The sequence below is a fragment of the Pezoporus flaviventris genome, unplaced genomic scaffold (genome assembly GCF_033815535.1).
Source record: "Pezoporus flaviventris isolate CSIRO_AGI_PZ_B2104156 unplaced genomic scaffold, CSIRO_AGI_Pfla_v1 ptg000045l, whole genome shotgun sequence".
Classification (NCBI taxonomy): Eukaryota; Metazoa; Chordata; class Aves; order Psittaciformes; family Psittacidae; genus Pezoporus; species Pezoporus flaviventris.
In genome coordinates, this window is record NW_026892593.1 from 21,892,089 (window position 1) to 21,911,602 (window position 19,514).

The following is a 19,514-nucleotide window of genomic DNA, read 5'->3' on the forward strand; positions in this document are numbered from 1 at the left end:
ATAAATAACTCTGTCCTTGGGTGTGAACAGTGTAATATAAATAAGGCACAGAGCCAAACTGCAGCTTTGGAAGGAGCAAACAGAATACCTAAGACCTGTTTATTAAGTTAGCAGCATTCATAACATGCTTCAGAAAAAATGTTAGGAACTTCATGATCAACAATAAAAGACTGTACTCCACTGCACATGTACCAGAATAGGAAAGACAGTCTGTATGGACAACTGTCAATCTGGTATTTTATGACTTCATAGTATTACTTTGGTAGCCTAGCAAATAAATGATCTTTTAGCTTAATCTTTATGTATATTATCCACACAAAATTACTATCAGCAGTGCTCCGTGCAGCATGAATGGATGTTAACTTGTAAAACAAATGTGTATGACTTCTAGCCACTATTATCTAAATATCACATGCGAAACAAATCCAAACTCACATCTCTCATCATTTTCACTGCTTCCCTGGTCCTTCCCAGCTTTCTTGCACACATTGCCAGCCTCCTCTTAATATAAACTAACACATTGGTGTCCCTTCCTGTATAAGAGGAAAAAGAAACAGTATTAAGACAAAAAAATTAAAAACAAAGGTTCATTTAATATTCCAGTACAAAATGAAACACAGTTTTCTTGCCATTTTTTATTAGCTATCATCAATGCTGTCACAATAATTTTAATAAAAAATTACCAAATTCTACTGATTTAATGTGACATAACATCACTGAAATCAGTGGAATTACTCCAGATATTCAATGGTATAAATAAGGAACCATGTGTTGGAGTTACACCTATGACATAAAAGCAGATCTGAAGGTACAGAGAAAGCTGCAGGTTATAGACCATCAAGTAATCAAGCAAGGCAAGGAGAACCCCTATGAAGTTAACACTGGCACAAAACTCTGTGGTCACACACAGCATTAAATGACTTACCCATTCATATACATGGATAAGACAAGAGCATCCATGAAAATGCACATTATATCCAGCTTTTTTTTTTTTTTTAACTCATGATGTACGTGCTTGTTAATAGGAGAGGCAGCAAAACAAATCCTTATCCTCTAACAGTCTTTTTCTTAATGATTAGAAGAAAGTAAGTATACCCTGAACTTTCTGTTTACAAAGCCTTTACTTGTTGCTCAATTACCATCTTCAAATTTCTCACTTTGCTAGTTACGGATAGCAAAGTAACACATTCCAGATATAACAGTCCTATGTGCTGGAAGATGCCCTACCAGCAAAGAGAACATAAACTAAACAGCTGCAATAATTGTTATCTTGGAGAATTCTTATTTGTTTCATTTCTCATTCTCTTCCCTGTAATTCCAATCTGAAATCCTAACATGCTTCTGGACCATCAGGAAATAAGCAGACAGCTAATCATCTATAAAATTACCTTATTGTGAAAATGTAAGATCTTTGTTTATAGCATGCAGTCTGCAAAGATTTTAGTCTGTTCCTAACATTTTCAAGTCTGTCATAATAAGAACAAGATGTACACTAAAAAGTTCCAAGTTCCTACAAATTGTTTTAAAACTGTGATTACAAGTTTCAGTCAGGTTAAGAAGCAGATTGAAAGGTTTGACTTTAGAAGCAAAGTAAGTATGAGAGCGAAGGAATTTCTTTAGCTTATGCAATTCCTTGTATCTGTATTGACTTCTGTTGATTTAAAAAACAATTTATTAGCTACATCTGTTTTAACATGTTTATGTAGTGAAACTAAGAAGGTATACATTTATGTATACATATATTATACATTACTGACTGATGGCTTTGCTTCATGAGCGAAGATTTGGGAAGGGCTTTAACCATGCTTACTACAGGCACGATGACCAAGGGCATGTGGGATATGCAAATCTGGTTGGAAAAAAAGGCTGCTTAGGCAATCAGGAAGTGTCCGACCAGGACTGTCATCTCCTGTGCAATCTCGAGCTACCCATGTGCTGGTCCACCTGCATGCAAGGCTGGATCTGCAGCTTCCCATGCACCTTGTCACCTACTGTTTCGACCCTCGCCTGTCCATTACAGACAAGTGAGAGTGAGCCCTTCCAGCCTGTGCAGTGGATTTTATAGGTGAGGCGCAGCTTGTGCAGAACTGGCCTCACCCTTTACACCTGAGTTTTAACTCCCACGGCCTAGTTAGCTAGGATGGTGACAGCAAAGTCCACAGGTTGCAGCTTTTGTAAGAGTGTCCTTCTCTTCGATGGAAGACCATACAAGACTAGGCGAGCTCCATTATATACTATGTAGTGAAACTAAGAGGTATACATTTCAGGCCATGCTTCTTTTCAGTCTTTTCAGTCAGAATGGTCAAAATTTACTCACTATGAAATCAAGACAACATTTCAGGCCAAAATTTTCAGAGGTGAGTAATGATTTAGGGTGCCTAACATTGGCCACCTTAAAAAGAAGATTGCCCATGCTTTCTGTAAACTAGCACCTTTTGAAAAAGGCTAAGTTGGGTAGTCAAAGTCATTATTTACTCTTAAAATTCATGGTCTAATGTAAAATACTGTATGAAGGAGATGAACATGTAAATAAACAGAAATATAGAGTAATATGCTGTTGTTCAAGAAATTACATTGTGTTTTTCACTGTAAAGTTGAGATGCCCACTTTCATCCCAAAGTCAACTTCAAGGGCCAGAAATGGAACAACAGACATCTCAAAACCATGGAACTGCAACACATCTGTCCATGGTCCTCCCTCTCTAAAGAGAGATGACCTCTTCACATTTGCCAGCCATGCATAAGTCCAGCATATAATCAAGAGAATCCTACATGAAACCCCTGTGTCCAAGGCACCATCTGAGGCTGGAAGTTCTCTAACTCCTCTGGGCACACACTAATGCTATTAAGGGGAGTCTGGGTGGCATAGAGAAGTGTGACCACCTAGCCCCTTCTGAAGCCACAGTCAGAGCTGGCAGTCACTTTTCAGCCCCTCCTGCTCTGTGGCAATGCATTTAATTTGGCAATTCAACTAGTTACCTCTTCTGCTGTCATACTGAACGTTCAGGATATCAAATTTAATGATGACAGTAGCCACTCAGCACACACAGCTTACAAAAATACCATGCTTATATGCCTGTACAAACTTTGTCAAGTTATCCTGGACATACACATTGTGAAAGTATTTAATTACTCTTATTGTGTATTGTTCATAGAATCGCTGTTATTTTCTGCACTCAGGATGTATTGAGTGCACAAATTAAGGTTTCACAGGCAACTGTAAGCCTGCTACAGCCTGAAAATCGCTTCAAGGGCTCAGCTGCTCTATTTTTTTTTTTTCACAAAAAACACACAAATCATCCTTAATATAATTTTATAACCAACAAATGTTTAAAACACTATCCCCAAGCTTTATAAAACCTCACATTTTTAGGCACAGACTTATGTACACTTTTGAAACCAGAGATCACAGACAATTTCACTATGTACAATTTTGATCCGCAATCTTCAAATTATGTGATAGCCAGAGGCTCTGAATTCAGGTCCTGAAAACTTGAAGATGCCCAGAGTATGTTAGTGTTTCTACTTCTGTAACTGCTGTTATTTTTTGCCTGAGGTAGCCATTTAAGACTAGAAATAACCTAGACTGCTTTATTTACCTTTTTATTCATTTACTAGCAGTGAATCCTCATGTATTTTCTTATGCTTAAAAAACTTAAAAAGCATATAATAAATATCATCACAACAGCTAAATCTGCTTATTCAGTTTCTTCTAAATATACCTTCAATTAGAGCACTGTATTATTCCAGTTGTTAACTTTTATGTTTCTGTGACTTTTCGTGATGTATGCAATTAACTTTCCAAATGTCACACTGGTTAATGGGTCTCACTAACTTTTACACAGAACAATGTGGTATATATATTTACCCTCACAGCTGATGGAAAGAAGCTGGCCAAGCACCACTTCACTCCTGTTTCCATCATTCTTTACTGCCTTTTCACAACATGAGCCCATGAGCAACTTCCTAAACCAGTGCCCAACATTTTCTTAATATCAGATCTCTGACACCTTTTGGCTCTACTACCTTTTCTCTTCAGTTAAGTACATGCTCCAGTATTCTGCCACACAAAAGAAAAGGTGTATCCTTAATCTGAGCATTACTAGCTCAGGAACTGAATCAAGCAGAAAACACTGAAGCCTGGCTCTCTTTTCCAGCCAATATTAAATACTGAGTACATAGTTATGAGAGGGAAAAGAAAAAACACAAAACAACAAAACCCAAAGAACTCCCTGGAACCTCTCTCCATTTAGAAATGGCTATTCCCTCCAAAGAAACTTACTGTGTTGGGCTTCATACTGGGCACCATGGTGCTGTAACTGCTGACTGCGCCTGTAGCAGCCCTCTCCAGCTTTCAAAGCTTGCTTGAACAGCTTCTCTGCTTCTACAATTGTTGTTGCTTCCTCTTCAGCCAGGAGAATATAGGCAGTAGCACACCTGCAAAAATATCAGAGGAAAAAACATGAGAAATTTGCACGAAGTGAAAGCTGTACAAAGACATGCAGCCTGGTAAGGATGTACTGGATACAGAGGCCATGGAGTTTTGCCCATACCCATATAACTTTCTAATGAACTATTCGGATGAATAAATATTCTAGCTACCAGACCACGACTCTCATTTGTAGGTACTGCATCACTCAGCCACTTCAGGAAACCTATTGATAACTGCCCCAGAAAGTAAAGCACTGTCTCACTAAGCAGTCACGGCCCACCTCACTAAAACTCCTTCTGGAAATCAAGACTAGTTTTATGCACTATGGTTGTAAGTGAAAAGTCCTGCACCCGGGTTGGTGCACAAGTACAGGCTGGGCAAAGAATCGATTGAGAGCAGCCCTGAGAAGAAGGGCCTGGGGTGTTGACTGATGAGAAGCTCAACATGACCCAATAGTGTGCACTTGTAGCACAGAAAGCCAGTGTGCTGGGCTGCATCAAAAGGAGTGTGGCCAGCAAGTTGAGGGAGGTGATTCTGCCCTTCTACTCTGCCCCATGCGACCCCACCTGCAGTGCTGCATTCAGCTCTGGGGCTCCCAACACAAGAGGGACATGGACCCACTCCAGTGAGTCCAGAGGAGAGTCAAGAAGATGCTCAGAGGGCTGGAGCACCTCTCCTGTGAAGACAGGCTGAGAAAGTTGGGCTTGTTCAACCTGGAGAAGAGAAGGCTCTTGGGAAATCTTAGAGCAGCTTCCAATAACTAAAGGAGGCCTACAAGAGATCAGGAGAAGGACTTTTTACAAGGGCATGTAGTGATATGTCAAGGTTGGAATGGCTTTAAACTGAAAGAGAGTAGATTTAGATTAGATATTAGGAAGAAATTCTTCACTGAGAGTGGTGAGACACTGGAACAGGTTGCCCAGAGAAGCTGTGGATGCCCCATCCCTGGAAGTGTTCAAGGCCAGGTTGGATGGGGCTTTGAGCAACCTGATCTAGTGGGAGGAGTCCCTGCCACATTGGAACTAGATGATTTTTAAGGCTCCCTCCAACCCTAACCATTCTATGATTCTATGATTAACACAAAATGTCTCCATTACTGCAATGGTATAAAAAGGATCAGTAGACCTGTAACACTTGCCATATGCAAAGAACAGATCATGAATGTAATTGTAGAGATTAAAAATCAAAACAAAAAACCCCAACCAAGCCACAAAACAGGAAAGCAGCTTCAGGAACACATAGAAAGGTGAAATGCATGGTGGGAGTCACCTCATCCAGCTTTTAGCTGTCTAATTTAGATCTCTTAATTATCTGTGCCCCTCCATCTCCATCAAGAAGCACCTTCACAAAGTCATTCATTCCACATTTAAAGATCTCTCTAAGAATAGGCTGAATTGCTGACTGGAGGTGCGTCTCCCACTGACTGTAGAGGGAGCCCAGGTAACTACTTTAAAATCAATGGCCACAATTTACAGCTGAAGTTAGGTGTGTTATAGCTGTTGACTTCTTTCCAATACAAAGCACAATGCTGATCAGATTATTCTTTATACAGAAATAGAATCAGGCTGCAGCTGCCTGTAATTCAGTTTCACAAAGAGTCATCAGCTGAGGAACAAGAAACACCACGTCTGAGTGAAAACAAGATTCCAGGCACTAGTTGTTGTGCACCACCCAACTGGAAAGCAGCTTGACAGAAAAAGATATGCGTGTCTTTGTGGATACCCAAGTTGACCACTACTTAGCAATGTGCCCTTCAGCAAAGAATACAAATGAGCTGTATTAGGAGGAGTGTAGTCAGCAGGTCAAGGGAGTTGATCCTTCCCCTCTAGTCAGCACTAGTGAGGCCGCTCCTGGACTGCTGAGTCCAGATCTGGGCTCCCCAGTACAAGAGGACAAGTACAAGACAGTACAAGAGAGTCCAGCAAAGGGCTGTGAAGATGATTAAGTGACTGGAGCACCTCATATATGAGGAAGGACTAAGAGCTCTGAGACTGAACCCTGGAAGCGAGAAGGCTCAAGGGGATCTCATCAATGTTTGTAAATCATTTATGAGAGGGTGCAAAGAGGATGGACCAGGCTCTTTCCAATGGTGTCCAGTTACAGGACCAGAGGCAAAGCACACAAACTGAAACACAGGAGGCTCTGTCTGAACATCAGGAAACACTTCTTCACTGTGAGGGTGACTGAGCACTGGCATAGGTTGTCCAAGGAGTTTGTGGAGTCTCCCTCCTTGGTCCTGGACATGGTCCTGTGCAATATGCTGCAGGTTGCTATGACTGACTGGGGATGGTTGATCCAGATATCTCCAGAGATCCCCGCTAACCTTCATTGCAATTCTGTGATATGTGAGTGAACAGGATAGGCCTACTTCTGCAAAAGCCTTTTATGCTATGTGCTCCCTCAGTTAAACTGCTGTCCAGGAACAAACAATTCTTTTTCTTCTGATGAAACACATGAAGGACAATCTGTAAGGCACCAGTTCATGGAATTCTAGAATGCAGTAATCTCTGACAGCAAGCTAAGGGAGTCTTTCTGCTTTATGCACTTCACCATGCCAGTAAATCATCACAGCGCTGCATTTACCGTGGGATATTACATTTCTCATTGAGAAAATAAGTACCAGACTCAAAAAGCTGAAAGTCCCAGAAAATTACATCATATTCCCTCTCAATATGAAATGAATATTTCTAAAGGTGTTTATGAGCCCCTTCTTTCTTGCCTCTCTTCAGGATGACTGAAAAATCCAAAAGGAAACTCCATCCCATAAAGGCATATTTCACATGCTCATTAGGAGGCAACTTAATTAATACTTTGCTGTGCCAACTGAAAGCCCACTGACATCAATAGGAAGACTCCCACTGTCACCACTGCCCTAAGGATCTTCTGGGTGGCTAGCAAAACATGCAGCTGTGCTTTTTTGCTCCCATTGTAGGCCCTCCTGTGACAGGCCTGTAATCACGATTAAAAATTGCTGTTGCAAACCCCCTGCCTTAAGCTACCATCAAATGGATTTTTAAATGACAGGAAATAAATGTTAATGTTGTTGTCACTCACTCATTCAATTCCAAGGCTTCATGTGCTGCAGAAATTCGGGCTTGGGGGTTTCTCTCTCTCCAGGCTTTTTGCATTACTATTCAATAAACAAAGCAGAACAGGGGCATATCAGTCATTATGGCGTTAACAAGAAGTATCTACTGCATTAGAACAGCAGAATTTATTGCTCTCAGCCTGACTCACTCCAGAGCATTTCCAAGAACTCAGTGATCACTTGAAAGACACATACTCAACATGAGCTTTTTTTCCCCAAATATTCAGCTTCATTTTTTCACTTAATCAAACTTTTTTCCATGGGAAAATCCAGTTAAGAGATCATGCCATCTGCACTGTCACATAGAGAGGTAACAAGCAGCTTTTTCCTCTTGGGGTAGTAAATCCCACAGGGCACAAAAGAATACAAGAATAGATGGCATTCTTACTTCTTCTAGTTCCTTACTTTGCTGCTGCTTTAGGTGAATGTTAAATGGCAACAACATCCAAGCTAATCAGACATTCTTGTAATTACTCCATTGAGTTAGGAAAACAAGATTTATATTTATTTTGTGCCAAAACAGTATGTTCTCCTTTGAATTATGCCCTCAGAATGGAGAACCCAACTGTCGGTACCTCTCCCTTCCTAAGAGACAAAGACTTTTCAGAGGCAAATTCTGATAATTGAAATCGCTGTCGTATATTTTTACCAGAACCAAAGTCTGCATGTGGATTTAACAGTAAAGGCTTAACACAACTAAAGCTGCTTATACAAATTCAGTTGTAAATGTGTTCCCATTTTTTACAGAGCTTCTAACTACATCAGGGAATGAAAAACAGGACTGAGGTTTTACATAAGCTCTGTCTTCTGTCATCATAGACTAAATGGGACCTGGATAATGTAACTCAACATACTACACTGCAGCTGGAGCCACATCAAGTTATACGTGTTTGAAGCCACTGCTAGAAACAGGAGGAAAAACCAAGTTTTTACACTTGCAAATGGTACCTTGAATGACTTCAGCACGACAGCAGAATAAAATAGTGACAAAACTAAATAGGTTTATACTTATATAGATACATGTTCAGATTTAGAATACCATGAATCCATCCGCCATGGCTTTCCATGCTCAAACTTTTACTTTTCCTTATCTACCTCAGAGAACTGATGTCTGACTGCATTTTTTTTTTGCATCAGTTTGAAACAATCATTAACCTATTAGCAAAAACAGTTGTTCACAAGTCTCTTACTAGCATCTGCAGGCCGTAAATGATCTGTGTCACATGTGAAGAATGTCTGATGGTCCTGTGCTGAAAGATTCATATCGTAGTAAGTCAAAGGTTCTCTCCCTGTCACCCATGTATACCTGCAAACATGCCAAGAAAGACATTTTGGCTGATGAGATCACATTCAGCAAAATTAATCTAGGAAAGAATCCTAGACGTTAGAGATGGCCATAGCTGACTAAGTTCACCCAGACAATCTCCTAACCAATATACACTGCATTTCACTGTACTGTGATGGAGTGACAGCAGCTGAACCTAAGCTAGTAAGGATGTTGGAAAGCAAACACTGGAAATCGGTAATACATATATTCAAACATTAAGACTACATGAAATCTAGATATAATTCATTAGGTTGTTTGCTATAACTATTTGAACAGAATTACTTGATTAACAGTACCAGCTATTTCTATTCTAAGGTCACCAAAAATTTATGCATGAGCATGAATTCCTATTTCTTTTCATTCAGAAACATTTCACAAATGACAGAGAAACCTGGCATGAGCACGTGTCCGCAGCTGGTTTTGGTTTTCCATCTCTGAGTTAGATTAATGGAAAAGTACAGTTAAGGTCCTTAACGCAGTACTATGCCTGAGACTGGAACATCGTAGCACTTACCGATTATATTCTGCTCCTCTGAACAGATTTAAAGGATTTCGCCAGACTTTGCATTCTGTCATAAATAGAAATACATAATAATGAATCTCTGCCAAATTACAATGGTAAGTGAGGTTTATCAGAAACATCAGTTACCTTCTAATGAGCCTTATCAAATGACATAGATTTTTTTATAAGTACAAATGAAGGCAGAAAAAAAAACAAAACAAATCAAAGCACAGAGATGTAGGTAACCAGACTGTTTTCCCTTTTAAAATAGTAACTTAATTATAAATTAGTGTCAGCAAATGTAATCATTCCAGACAAATAACCACTAGCAAAGCTCCAAATGCCAGATGAAAAGATAATACTGATTAGTTCCAGGATGTGCGTTTACCATAATGCAGAATTGAACAGGGATCACACTGGGTTATTGCACTGAAAACCAGCAATTAACTCAGCCCCTACAGACTTGGTATTTCTACAGAAGAATTTCATTGTCCAGTTAATACTGTCAATCAATGAGCATCTCAGCTCCAGTTGCCAAATGTAATCCTTCTTAGCTCGTGAGCTAAAGGATCCATGGCAACATCTGCTGACCTTACTGAAGTTATACCAGGGTTGACAAAGGATGCTGAATAGATTGGCAGAGAAAGTTCAGTTCATTGCAAGTGTTTGGCAACACTAAAAGCATTTCATACATTTCTCTTGGGGAAAAAAAAAAAAAAAAGCAAATTCTTCACACTACAGGGGGGAAGAGAGAAGAATATTCGTAACAGCAACAGCATATTTTAAAACAGAATGTAAAAAGAAATAATAAAAAAAAAAATAATCGATTTCTATAGCTTTTGAAAAGGTGAGCTCTTAATTCTGGCTTTTCTTCCTTTACTTTAACACCAGACTTGTTCTCTTCATTTCAACACAGACAATTCACTCCAGTGAAGGTAAGACCAGAATCAAACCTACTATTTGCACAAAGTCTCACTGAGAGGCAACATGTTGCACCACATATATGCTATTGGATGATCCCTCGTGTGGTGCTGTGCAAAAACTCATTAGCAGCATTGGCCCTCCAGCATTTCACCAGCTGCCTTCCACCACCAAAAGCCAACCAGCACATTTTTCCCTCTGAAATTTTGTGCCATCATTTCTAAAATATCACAGCAACAGTTTTTTTGGTGGAATACTGAGTCAGCAGGATATCTACCCTACTTTATACAACCCTGATAAAGTATATGCATGTTCCCTTTATGCCCGTTTCATTAAAGAGACAGATGGAAATACAGACTGGCAAATCCAGCCCTTCTCTTTTCTCATAGACATAGCTCCCAGTTCTGAGTATGAGGCTAAAGTGGCACAGAGAGAAAGCTTTTTACATAAATTATTTGCAATAACATGATAACACCCACAGCTACACAAAAAGTAGTCAAGTGCCATAGGAGGTGGGCTCTCAGCTTGCTGCCTACATTACCTAAGACATGCATAAAACATGGAGACGTGAATGGGAAGATGTTTGGGAAGAGTGAGTGCACTGACTATGCATCTGCATCTTTCAAGCAACCACTTCAGCAGGCAGCTAACATTAGAAAGATCTACTGGTTTAATCAGCAGAAGTGCTCAATCGACATTCAGCTGTTCAGTTGTGCAGCCAGAGGGTACATCTGTTTGACCAGCTTCAATCTGACAGTTTTTACATAATATGACTTTCACAGCATCGTAAATGTTAAATCAACATCAGCCTTCTCAGTTCCAGAGGTACAATTCAATTCAATGGCTTGGCTTACTTCATTTGCAACCAACAAGATCAGGCAACAACTACTTGACCACAGTGCTCATCTTATTTAAATTTAAGCCATTACACTTTATCTTAAGTACGAAGTACTGTAGTACTGCTGCAGGGAAAGGTAGAACTGGGGAACAAAAAGCAGAGGTGAAGAAGGGATTTTATTATCACCTTCTGTCCTGTGGGTAGTCTGGCATCTGTCTAGCTAGTTAAACATGATGTGCTCTTTGCTCCTTCTATCTTGGTATCTGCTGATACCATGGTCTCAGTACAACAACCATTCTTCTGACCTTTTGAAGGCAAAAATATCTACTCCAATACTCTACTACAGTCAGACATCTACATAGGGAAACATGGTGAGCCAACCAAAAAAGCCATCTTTGCCTTGTTGGATAGCGAAAGAAATATCCCAGTGCTGATGCATGGCAAATTGCAAAGGTTGCCTTTTCTGTTACATTACAAACTAATAATATATCTGTCCTTATTTTATATAAACAATAAGGATTTATTAAAGAGTAACCTTACTAATCTTTTAGTTCCTTGTCCAATGATCACATTTTGAGCACCAATATCTTTCTGAAGGCATGAGTAACAGGCTATCTGTACACACTATCCAGAGACACTGGGACAGTCCCAACCCATAGCCTCAAATGCCAATGCACACTCCTTTACTATTTCTTTATATCAGAAAAGTCAGGGTGCTTGGACAAACCTCATTACTCAAAATACTGTGCCTTCTACTTTAAAACAACGGGAGTTAATTCAGAGTTGCTGGTGTGACTGACCACACTAATGAAGCCGCACAGATGTTTATAAGCCATCCCATGCTTTCTGCCAGTTCACCCAAATCTAGTATCTGGACCATGCAGTGCCACTATTCACAGCCTTTGCTGAGGTGGGAATGATGAGAGTTGAATTTGCTGTGCTATATGGAAGCTTCCTGACATATTCAGTAGAGAGCAAGATTTTTTGAGGCCACTTATTTTATTTAACTTGTGAATTCAAAGCTGATTTTTGCTTGCTTGTTTTCATGAACACTGAACAGCAGAAATAAAAGTTGCCATGTATAGACACAAGCACCTCAGCTGCTAAACGATCATGTTTTCTCCATAACTGAATTTGGTGTTTTTTTTTCCATTCGTGTTTCCTCACTTGTTAATTCTAGTATATTTTAAAAGTCTGCAGAGGAAATAAATTTCATGAAACCATAATTGATTCTAGAGGCACATCCCTAATGAAAGCTGAATTAATGTCCAATATTAAGATAATGGTCTGTATTCCAAGCTAGGGCTGAAAGAGGTAAGCTTCATTTTACAGATGAGGAACACAAGTCAAGATGCTCCTCCCCTGACCTCCATTAACAGCAAGTATTTCCAACTCAAGCCAGCAGCATTTCAGCATCTTCCATCAGTGATGGCCTAAGTTCTCAATCCATCCTCTCCAGGTAGCTGAGTCACCCAAGCACAGAGACGAATTTGCCTGGGACTCAAGCTCTTCGGTCCAGCAAGATCAGGACATAGGAGGCTGATTCATTTTAGGCAGACTGGCCTGTCTCTCTGAGGAATGATTTACAGACAGTCAGACACCTGACTCAAAGCTCCCCAGCAGAATCCCAAACCCTGTAATGTGAATGAAGTGACCTGCAGGTATAATCCTTCTGTGGCAGAGCTGTAGCAGGACTTAAGCTGCCTCAGTTCAAAACTGACATCCTCCCCTCCATGGCATGAACATCTAATTTCTTCTGATATAACTCTGTCTTTACTGGATGTCTTTTCTTAAAACCTGCATTATGACTTGCCCAAAATCACAAATCAAATTAGTAGCAGAGTCAGGAACAGAACAAGCCCTTAAGCTATAAAAGTTGCTGTGCTTCCACTTACTAAAGTAAAATCTAAAGTAAAATCTGTTTACATACTACTTACATGTTCTAAAAAATAAACTGATGCAAACAGAAGGAGATGGGCATGCCTGACATCTTTTTCTGATTCTTTATTTTAACAACACTTATTCTTCAAAATATTTTAATAAAAATACTCCCTGCCTTTAAAGATAATATTGCAGAAAGAGCACATGCAATTTAGCAGGGCTTTCAAAAGTCAGAAATAGATGCACTGGCAACATGGCCTCAGCAATAAGCATTGCATGAATTAGGAAAGATATAATTAGCCAGAACAATTAATGAAGCAGCTCTGCCTTTCATCTGACCACAAAACAAGTTTAAAGGAAGCCTTATCTGGTCTCATGGCTCAGCAGAAGACGGTGTTTCTTGTTGCTACAACCCCATGCAACGCTACTGCCTTGAGAAGAGTGGCTGGAAAGCTGCTCAGCAGAAAATGACCTGGGGCTGATGACTGACGGCTGCTGAACATGAGCAGCTTGTGGTCAGGCAGCCAAGCAGCATCCTGGCCTGTATCAGCAATAGTGTGGTCAGCAGACCAGGGCAGTGATCATACCCCTGTACTGGGCACTGGTGAGGCTGCACATCTAGTACTGTGTCCAGTTCTGGGCCCCTCACTATAGGAGAGACATTGAGGTGCTGGAGCTGGTCCATATAAGGGCAACAAAGCTGCTGAAGGGTCTGGAGCACACGACTGATGGGGAACAGCTGAGGGACCTGGGGTTGTTTAGTCTGGAGAAGGGAAGGCTCAGGGGGACCCTACTGCTCTCTGCAACTGCCTGAAAGGAGGCTGTAGTGAGATGCAGGTTGATCTCCCAAGTAACAAGAGATCAGACAAGAGTAATGGCCTCAAGCTGGACCAGAAAAGGTTTAGATTGGATGTTAGGAAAAAATTCTCCACAGAGAGGGTGCTGAGGCATTGGAACAGGCTGCCCAGGGAAGTGGTGTCCCCGGACAGTGTTCAAAAGTTTTCAAAAAACATGTAGATGCCCTGAGTGACATGGTTTAGCGGTAGATTTGGCAGTCCTGGGGTAACGGTTGGACTTGATGGTCTTAAAGGTCTTTTCAAACCTAGCTGATTCTATGCTTCCGTGGGCCTTCCCTTCAGCAGGCTGCCCAAGGCTGCCACAACAGACCTGACCTGAAGTCGGGGGTGGCACCGCTGGCTGGGGTGACTGTGGAGTGTTTGTGGGCAGGAGGGCCGACTGCCCACGACGGCTGTGCCACTCACCTGAGCCCCGGCCGGAACCCAGCAGCCCCATCCTGCTGAGGTTCCACACCGGAGCGACCGCTGGCGCGCAAACCCCGGGCACACACTTCCGCCTTCCCCCGCGCTGCGTGCCCGGGGTGCCGCAGCAGGAGGTTTCGGGCGGGAGGCACCGCTCACCTGAGACGCTCTGCCGGCTGGAGTCCGCGTCCCCGTTGGCGGCGCTGGCGGCGCTGGGCGCGCTGTTGTCCACCCCGCCCAGCAGGGGTCGCAGGTGGCTCACCGAGACCTGCTCGATGAAGGAGGTGCCGTACTTGCGGAAGTACCACCACTCGAAGATCTGCAACACACACACAGCGCGTCAGCCGCGCCCGCCCGGCCCTCAGCCCGCGCGGGAACCCTGCACAGGCGCAGGCAGGCGGGTTCCGGCCGCCCAGGGGTCCCTGCCTCCTGAGGGAGGCACCTGCCACCGCATTCCCGGCCGAGGAGGGCCGAGGCACCCTCGCCGAACCGGCCAGCCGGTCTGCCGGTGGCATACAGAGGGCTTAAGTTCCATCCAGGTTTGTGCCGAATCCGGCAAATCGCTTTAAAAACCTGGTGAAAAATCTCACTCTCGTCAGCAGAAAGAATCTGGGATTTATTCATTTATTTTTTGTTTTATCACAACGTCACATTATTTCTTTTTAAGGCATTTAAAAGTGCTAGGACCATTCCTTTAATTTGACTCCTGGAAAAAAAAAATAACAACCAAGAAGATAGGAGCTCAGCTCCACCCATTCAAGGCCAGGCTGGCCAGGGCTGCGAGCAACCTGATCTAGTGGAAAGTGTCCCTTCCCGTGGCAGGGGGTTGTAATTGTGAGTGAGCGTTGAGGTCCCTTCCAGCCCAAACCAGTCTGTGATTCGATGATCCTGTCTGACGGCCGCGCAAATGGGATGCTGCAGTCAGGAATATGCTCTCCCCTCGCCTTTCCCCAGCTCACACTGCAGTCAAGGGAAAGTGAGGAAAAGCAGGTTTGCTTGTTTTCCCAGTAATGCTTCCAAAGGACTTTACTGGGTTTAATTTAATGTTAAAAATACCTAACAAACTCCAGGCAGCTGAATCCTGTTCTGTTCAGGGCTTTTTTCCCCCAACTGAACTGTGATTTTGTTTGTGAACTGTGTTTGGTTTGGGTGACTTGGGCTGATGCCAAATTAATTTTATCTTCAGCATTTTGGTTCAGTGATCAGGGAAAAAAAAGAAATATTTACAAAGCTCTACTTGGAAAATCATTCCACAGCCTCAAAGAACCCCTTATAATTGAAATTATATACATAAATATGGACTTGCAGTATTTTCACTGAGGAATTCTATTCTTGGGTAAGAATACATGTATTTCGGGAAACCACATAAACCTAGAAATGAAGCCTGTTTCATATAAACAGGAAAAAGGTTCTGACTGTAAAAATTGTAAAGGCACAGGCACTTCTAATGAGTATGTAAAATGAGTGCATTTTGCAGTTGCACTTGAATCATCGCCCAAATGTCTTCATACCAACTGAAACAAAAGCAAATCAAAGGGGTTTTGAAAAATTTGGCAGTACTTTGTAATACTGATTGCACTAGAAATTGTGAATGAACGGTCTTCGCCCTTTAGACGTTACTCAGTGCCTCCATGTTTTATGCCAGTGCTGCAAGCTTTTACAAGACATCTACCAAAACAACGAAAAGGTTATTTATTAATTTTTACAACTAGGCACAATCAGCGAAGGAAACATGTCCACACCTCTGACCCCATCAGCATGCTGTGCAGCAGCTTCTGGTGTGCCAGCCAGAAGTCAGCCGGCTCTGGAAGGCCTTATGGAAGTCCACCTGCTGCAGAGAGGTTCTGGCTGGGCTTCACACTGTCACTCACACAATGTGTTTCCAATTTTTAGCTCTCCTGAGCTCTTTCTATAATCGAACTGACTTGTGTCTCCATGGGATTGTCTGTAGACAAGAGATACTCCTGCTCCCTTTAAATCATTCCATGGGGGAAAACCTTCTGGCATAGTAAGAAAATGTTCCTTTCCAAAGAACAGGCCAATACGTTGCACACTGGGGCTTCCCGGATGTGCAGCTATGTTGTTAAAGCACCTAGAGCATTCATATGGATAAAGCTGCACTGGGATGGAGTGGGAATGCAGCTGGCGGCCACTTGAGACAAGTTCACACAGGACTGCCTGGCAGCCCTGGTGTTCACTTGGTCCCCAAAACAATCTAATGGCTTTTCTAGGAGACATCAACTAGGAAGAACAGATCAGCTTCATGAGTAAAAGACAGAAAGGCTATGTGAACACACTGAGATCACAAGCATTTGGGAAGATAAAGCGATGGTCAGAGAAACTAGAACATAAACACACCCAGATCTCTGTGAGCAAGACATCCCAGGCAAATGACCAAAAACCCGCACAGCCAGGGCAACTCCTCCTTACACAGGCTCCACAGTGCCTCTGTCGCTGTACTCATTCCACCAGCAGACACTTGCAGCAGTGCCCAGGTGGGAATGCTGGGAGCCAGGGACAGAGTGCTGAGGTACTATCACTGAACACTTGTTCTGTACTGCTGATATACTTCCCCTGGCATGCAGCACTGCCTCCAAATGCTGGAGATGGTGGACAGGGAGCTGGCATGGCTGAGCATGCCAGCTTTGGTTTTAGCTGTTCTCATGCTCTTAATGCACACAACACTTTCTAACGGGTTTAGAATTTAACTCTTCTGATCTGAGACCAGGCAGCATGTGGCTGACTATGAGAGAACGGCTGTGCCATAAGATAAAAGTCCCAGATCTGCTGTGAACATCTGTTTCTGTTTTATCTTTGCAAACTTTGAAGCTTGAACCAATCAAGTTCTACCTGCCCAAGGCCTCAGAGGGAATGGCTGTTTAGAATCAAAGATTACAGTCTTACACTGAGGCAAGGGATGCTCGGTAAGACTGTCACTGTAATGTAAGTCAGGGCCTGAAGTACAGCTGCCAGACTGGCTGCTCACATCTCTTGGCAGTTATAGACCGTATCTAACGGTATCCATGGCAGGGGGGGCTGGAACTAGCTGAATCTTTAAGGTCCCTTCCAACCCTAGTCATTCTAGGATTCTATGATGATATGATTCTAACAAGCTTTGTACCTTCTGTAGGAGAAGAAAAAAATTAGATTTTTCCAAATGTGCTAATAAATTCTTGGTCGTTATTTCAATCATAATCAGCTTTCCGATAAAAAGTCAGTAAAACCCAGAGAGGGAGAGTGGCGCAGCACAAGAGCATGCTTGAACCCACTTGCACCGCACAAATATATACCAGCTGGAAAACTGTCACACTGAATTTCAGTAAAACTGAGAGTACAAGCAGAAAGAATGTAGATATGTGTGGTAAATACTACAGCTCAGTGACAGAGACTTGCTGAAACGTGACACAGCTGTAAGTCTGCCTCGCTAGACTTTACATTAATTACTTTTAAAAATGACATTAAAGCTCCTAAATTGTTTAAGGCAGCTTTAAAAATATTTACAATGTTGAGTGAATTCAGTGCCAGGAAACATCAGCCAGATCTCAATGCATAGAGTTTCTTAGAAATTGAAGTCATAAATCACCATCATAATAAGTCTTTGCTTGGAGTGGTTTGTTCAGGGTGTATGAGAATGTAATCTGTAACCTGGTACTGAAGTCAAAACAATAAATTCACTGTGCAGAATTTTTATACCTTTCTCAGTGTCAGCTGTTTTGAAACCCAGTTTCTGCAAATCAAATTAATTTCTAACTGCACCAGCCAGTTTGAGAGCAATGTGAAGTCAACAAGCTTTTCACACTTCAGCAGATGAGAGGTATCTTCAGAATAATAGCTGACTATAAGGCTTAATTAATTACCCATTGAAAAAGGTCTGGATCAGAGAGGAAATTAAGGAGAAAGATCATTTCTGCACCACTTCTAAAAGATAAGGCTACCTCACTTCTGGCACAGATACAGTGGGAGGGAAGCTCATCTTCACAAAGCTTGTCCCCTCCACAGGAATAGCATATTTCTGTGGGCTTTTTCTGTTTGGTGCCTGTGCTTTCAAAGTGGAACAGGGTCGATAATCTCCATTATGTTCACAAAGGCCAAGTTGAAACCCTGTTCTGAACATTTACAGAAATCCAGATCTAGAATTTTTTAGTCTAGTATTGGGTAAAATGCTTAATGTAAGAATATTTGTTCTGGAAAATCCTTACTGATGATTTCTAAAAATGCATGCCTATGAAAAAGCAACCTGAAGGTGACAAATATATTTGGTAAGCTGGTTAATCACTCGTAAGTCTTCTCAATGCATTTCAGATATTTGCTTTGGACTTTTTTTGCCTTTGCTTCTCTGGGTGGATACTTCTCTTCCCCTGTGCAATGAAAACATTGCAGTCATCCTCTTTCTTATCTCTGCTCTAAATCCTGGATCATTTTATTTCTCTGTGTAGCAACAAATCTATTTTGCATCACTTGTATATCTGAGCTTCCTGCCTGTTTTTTCAGAACAGATATTCTACCATAAATGCACCAGTTCACAAGGGATGGTTTTGATAGTGGCTCTCACTGAGCCAAGTAGCGATGTCTATCAGTGTTTTGAATTACGCTCTGTTAATCGTATCCAAGACAGGCATCCTCTCTTACAGTGATCTCCGTAGTCCTTTTCTAGTGTACATATATCGAGTCTTCAAGAGAAATACTATAGGAGCAACTTCCACAGCTCCAAGTTTTCATTAAGCCTCTTCCAGGTCTCTGAAGGGTAAGATTTGGAGTACTCTCCTAATACGGTTACCTCAGTGGTAACAACCATCTAATGGATTTAAATGAAATTTACTCTCTTGAGGAACAGGATATCAATAGTAGCACTTGATTCCACGGTTAAGCCTATTTGATAAATAAAACAGGACCACAGCACAGGTTTCGCTGGCTTCATCATTCGTACTGTTTGCTAGCACACTGCCTGGCCTGTGCCAACTCTCCCAGGCAATGACTGGACACGTTCTAGGGATATCAAAGTCCAGGGGCTGTTTCCAGTAAACAGAATGGAAAAGATCATCCTGTTTTGAGAGGCAAGAGTGTTTATCCATATGGATGTAACTATACACTGTTACTTGCCTTCCAAAAAAAGCAAGTCCCAGGTCTGTTTTACTTAGCTGTTAGGGGTAGCCAGCGACTCAAGCAGATCTTCCAGTCCTGCCCAGCTTGGTTCTAGAAAAAAGTATGCTTCTGATGATGCTTTCAGTGCTCTTAACAGCAATCGTGAAGGCTATGCAGCCCCATTC

The 19,514-nt window shown here is 41.9% G+C and overlaps 1 protein-coding gene across 3 annotated transcripts in view; it reads right to left on the bottom strand.

The window, feature by feature from the left end:
• Positions 1 to 19,514, bottom strand: part of ST7 (suppression of tumorigenicity 7) — a 149,638-nt gene that overhangs the window by 48,619 nt on the left and 81,505 nt on the right. For all 3 annotated transcript variants that reach the window (XM_061467661.1, XM_061467660.1, XM_061467659.1), the window contains exons 3-8: positions 14,407 to 14,566; positions 9,361 to 9,415; positions 8,710 to 8,825; positions 7,486 to 7,561; positions 4,282 to 4,436; positions 436 to 533 (exon numbers count right to left, since the gene is read on the bottom strand). In XM_061467661.1, coding sequence (XP_061323645.1) covers positions 436 to 533; positions 4,282 to 4,436; positions 7,486 to 7,561; positions 8,710 to 8,825; positions 9,361 to 9,415; positions 14,407 to 14,566 — 660 coding nt within the window. The remainder of the gene's footprint in view (positions 1 to 435; positions 534 to 4,281; positions 4,437 to 7,485; positions 7,562 to 8,709; positions 8,826 to 9,360; positions 9,416 to 14,406; positions 14,567 to 19,514) is intronic.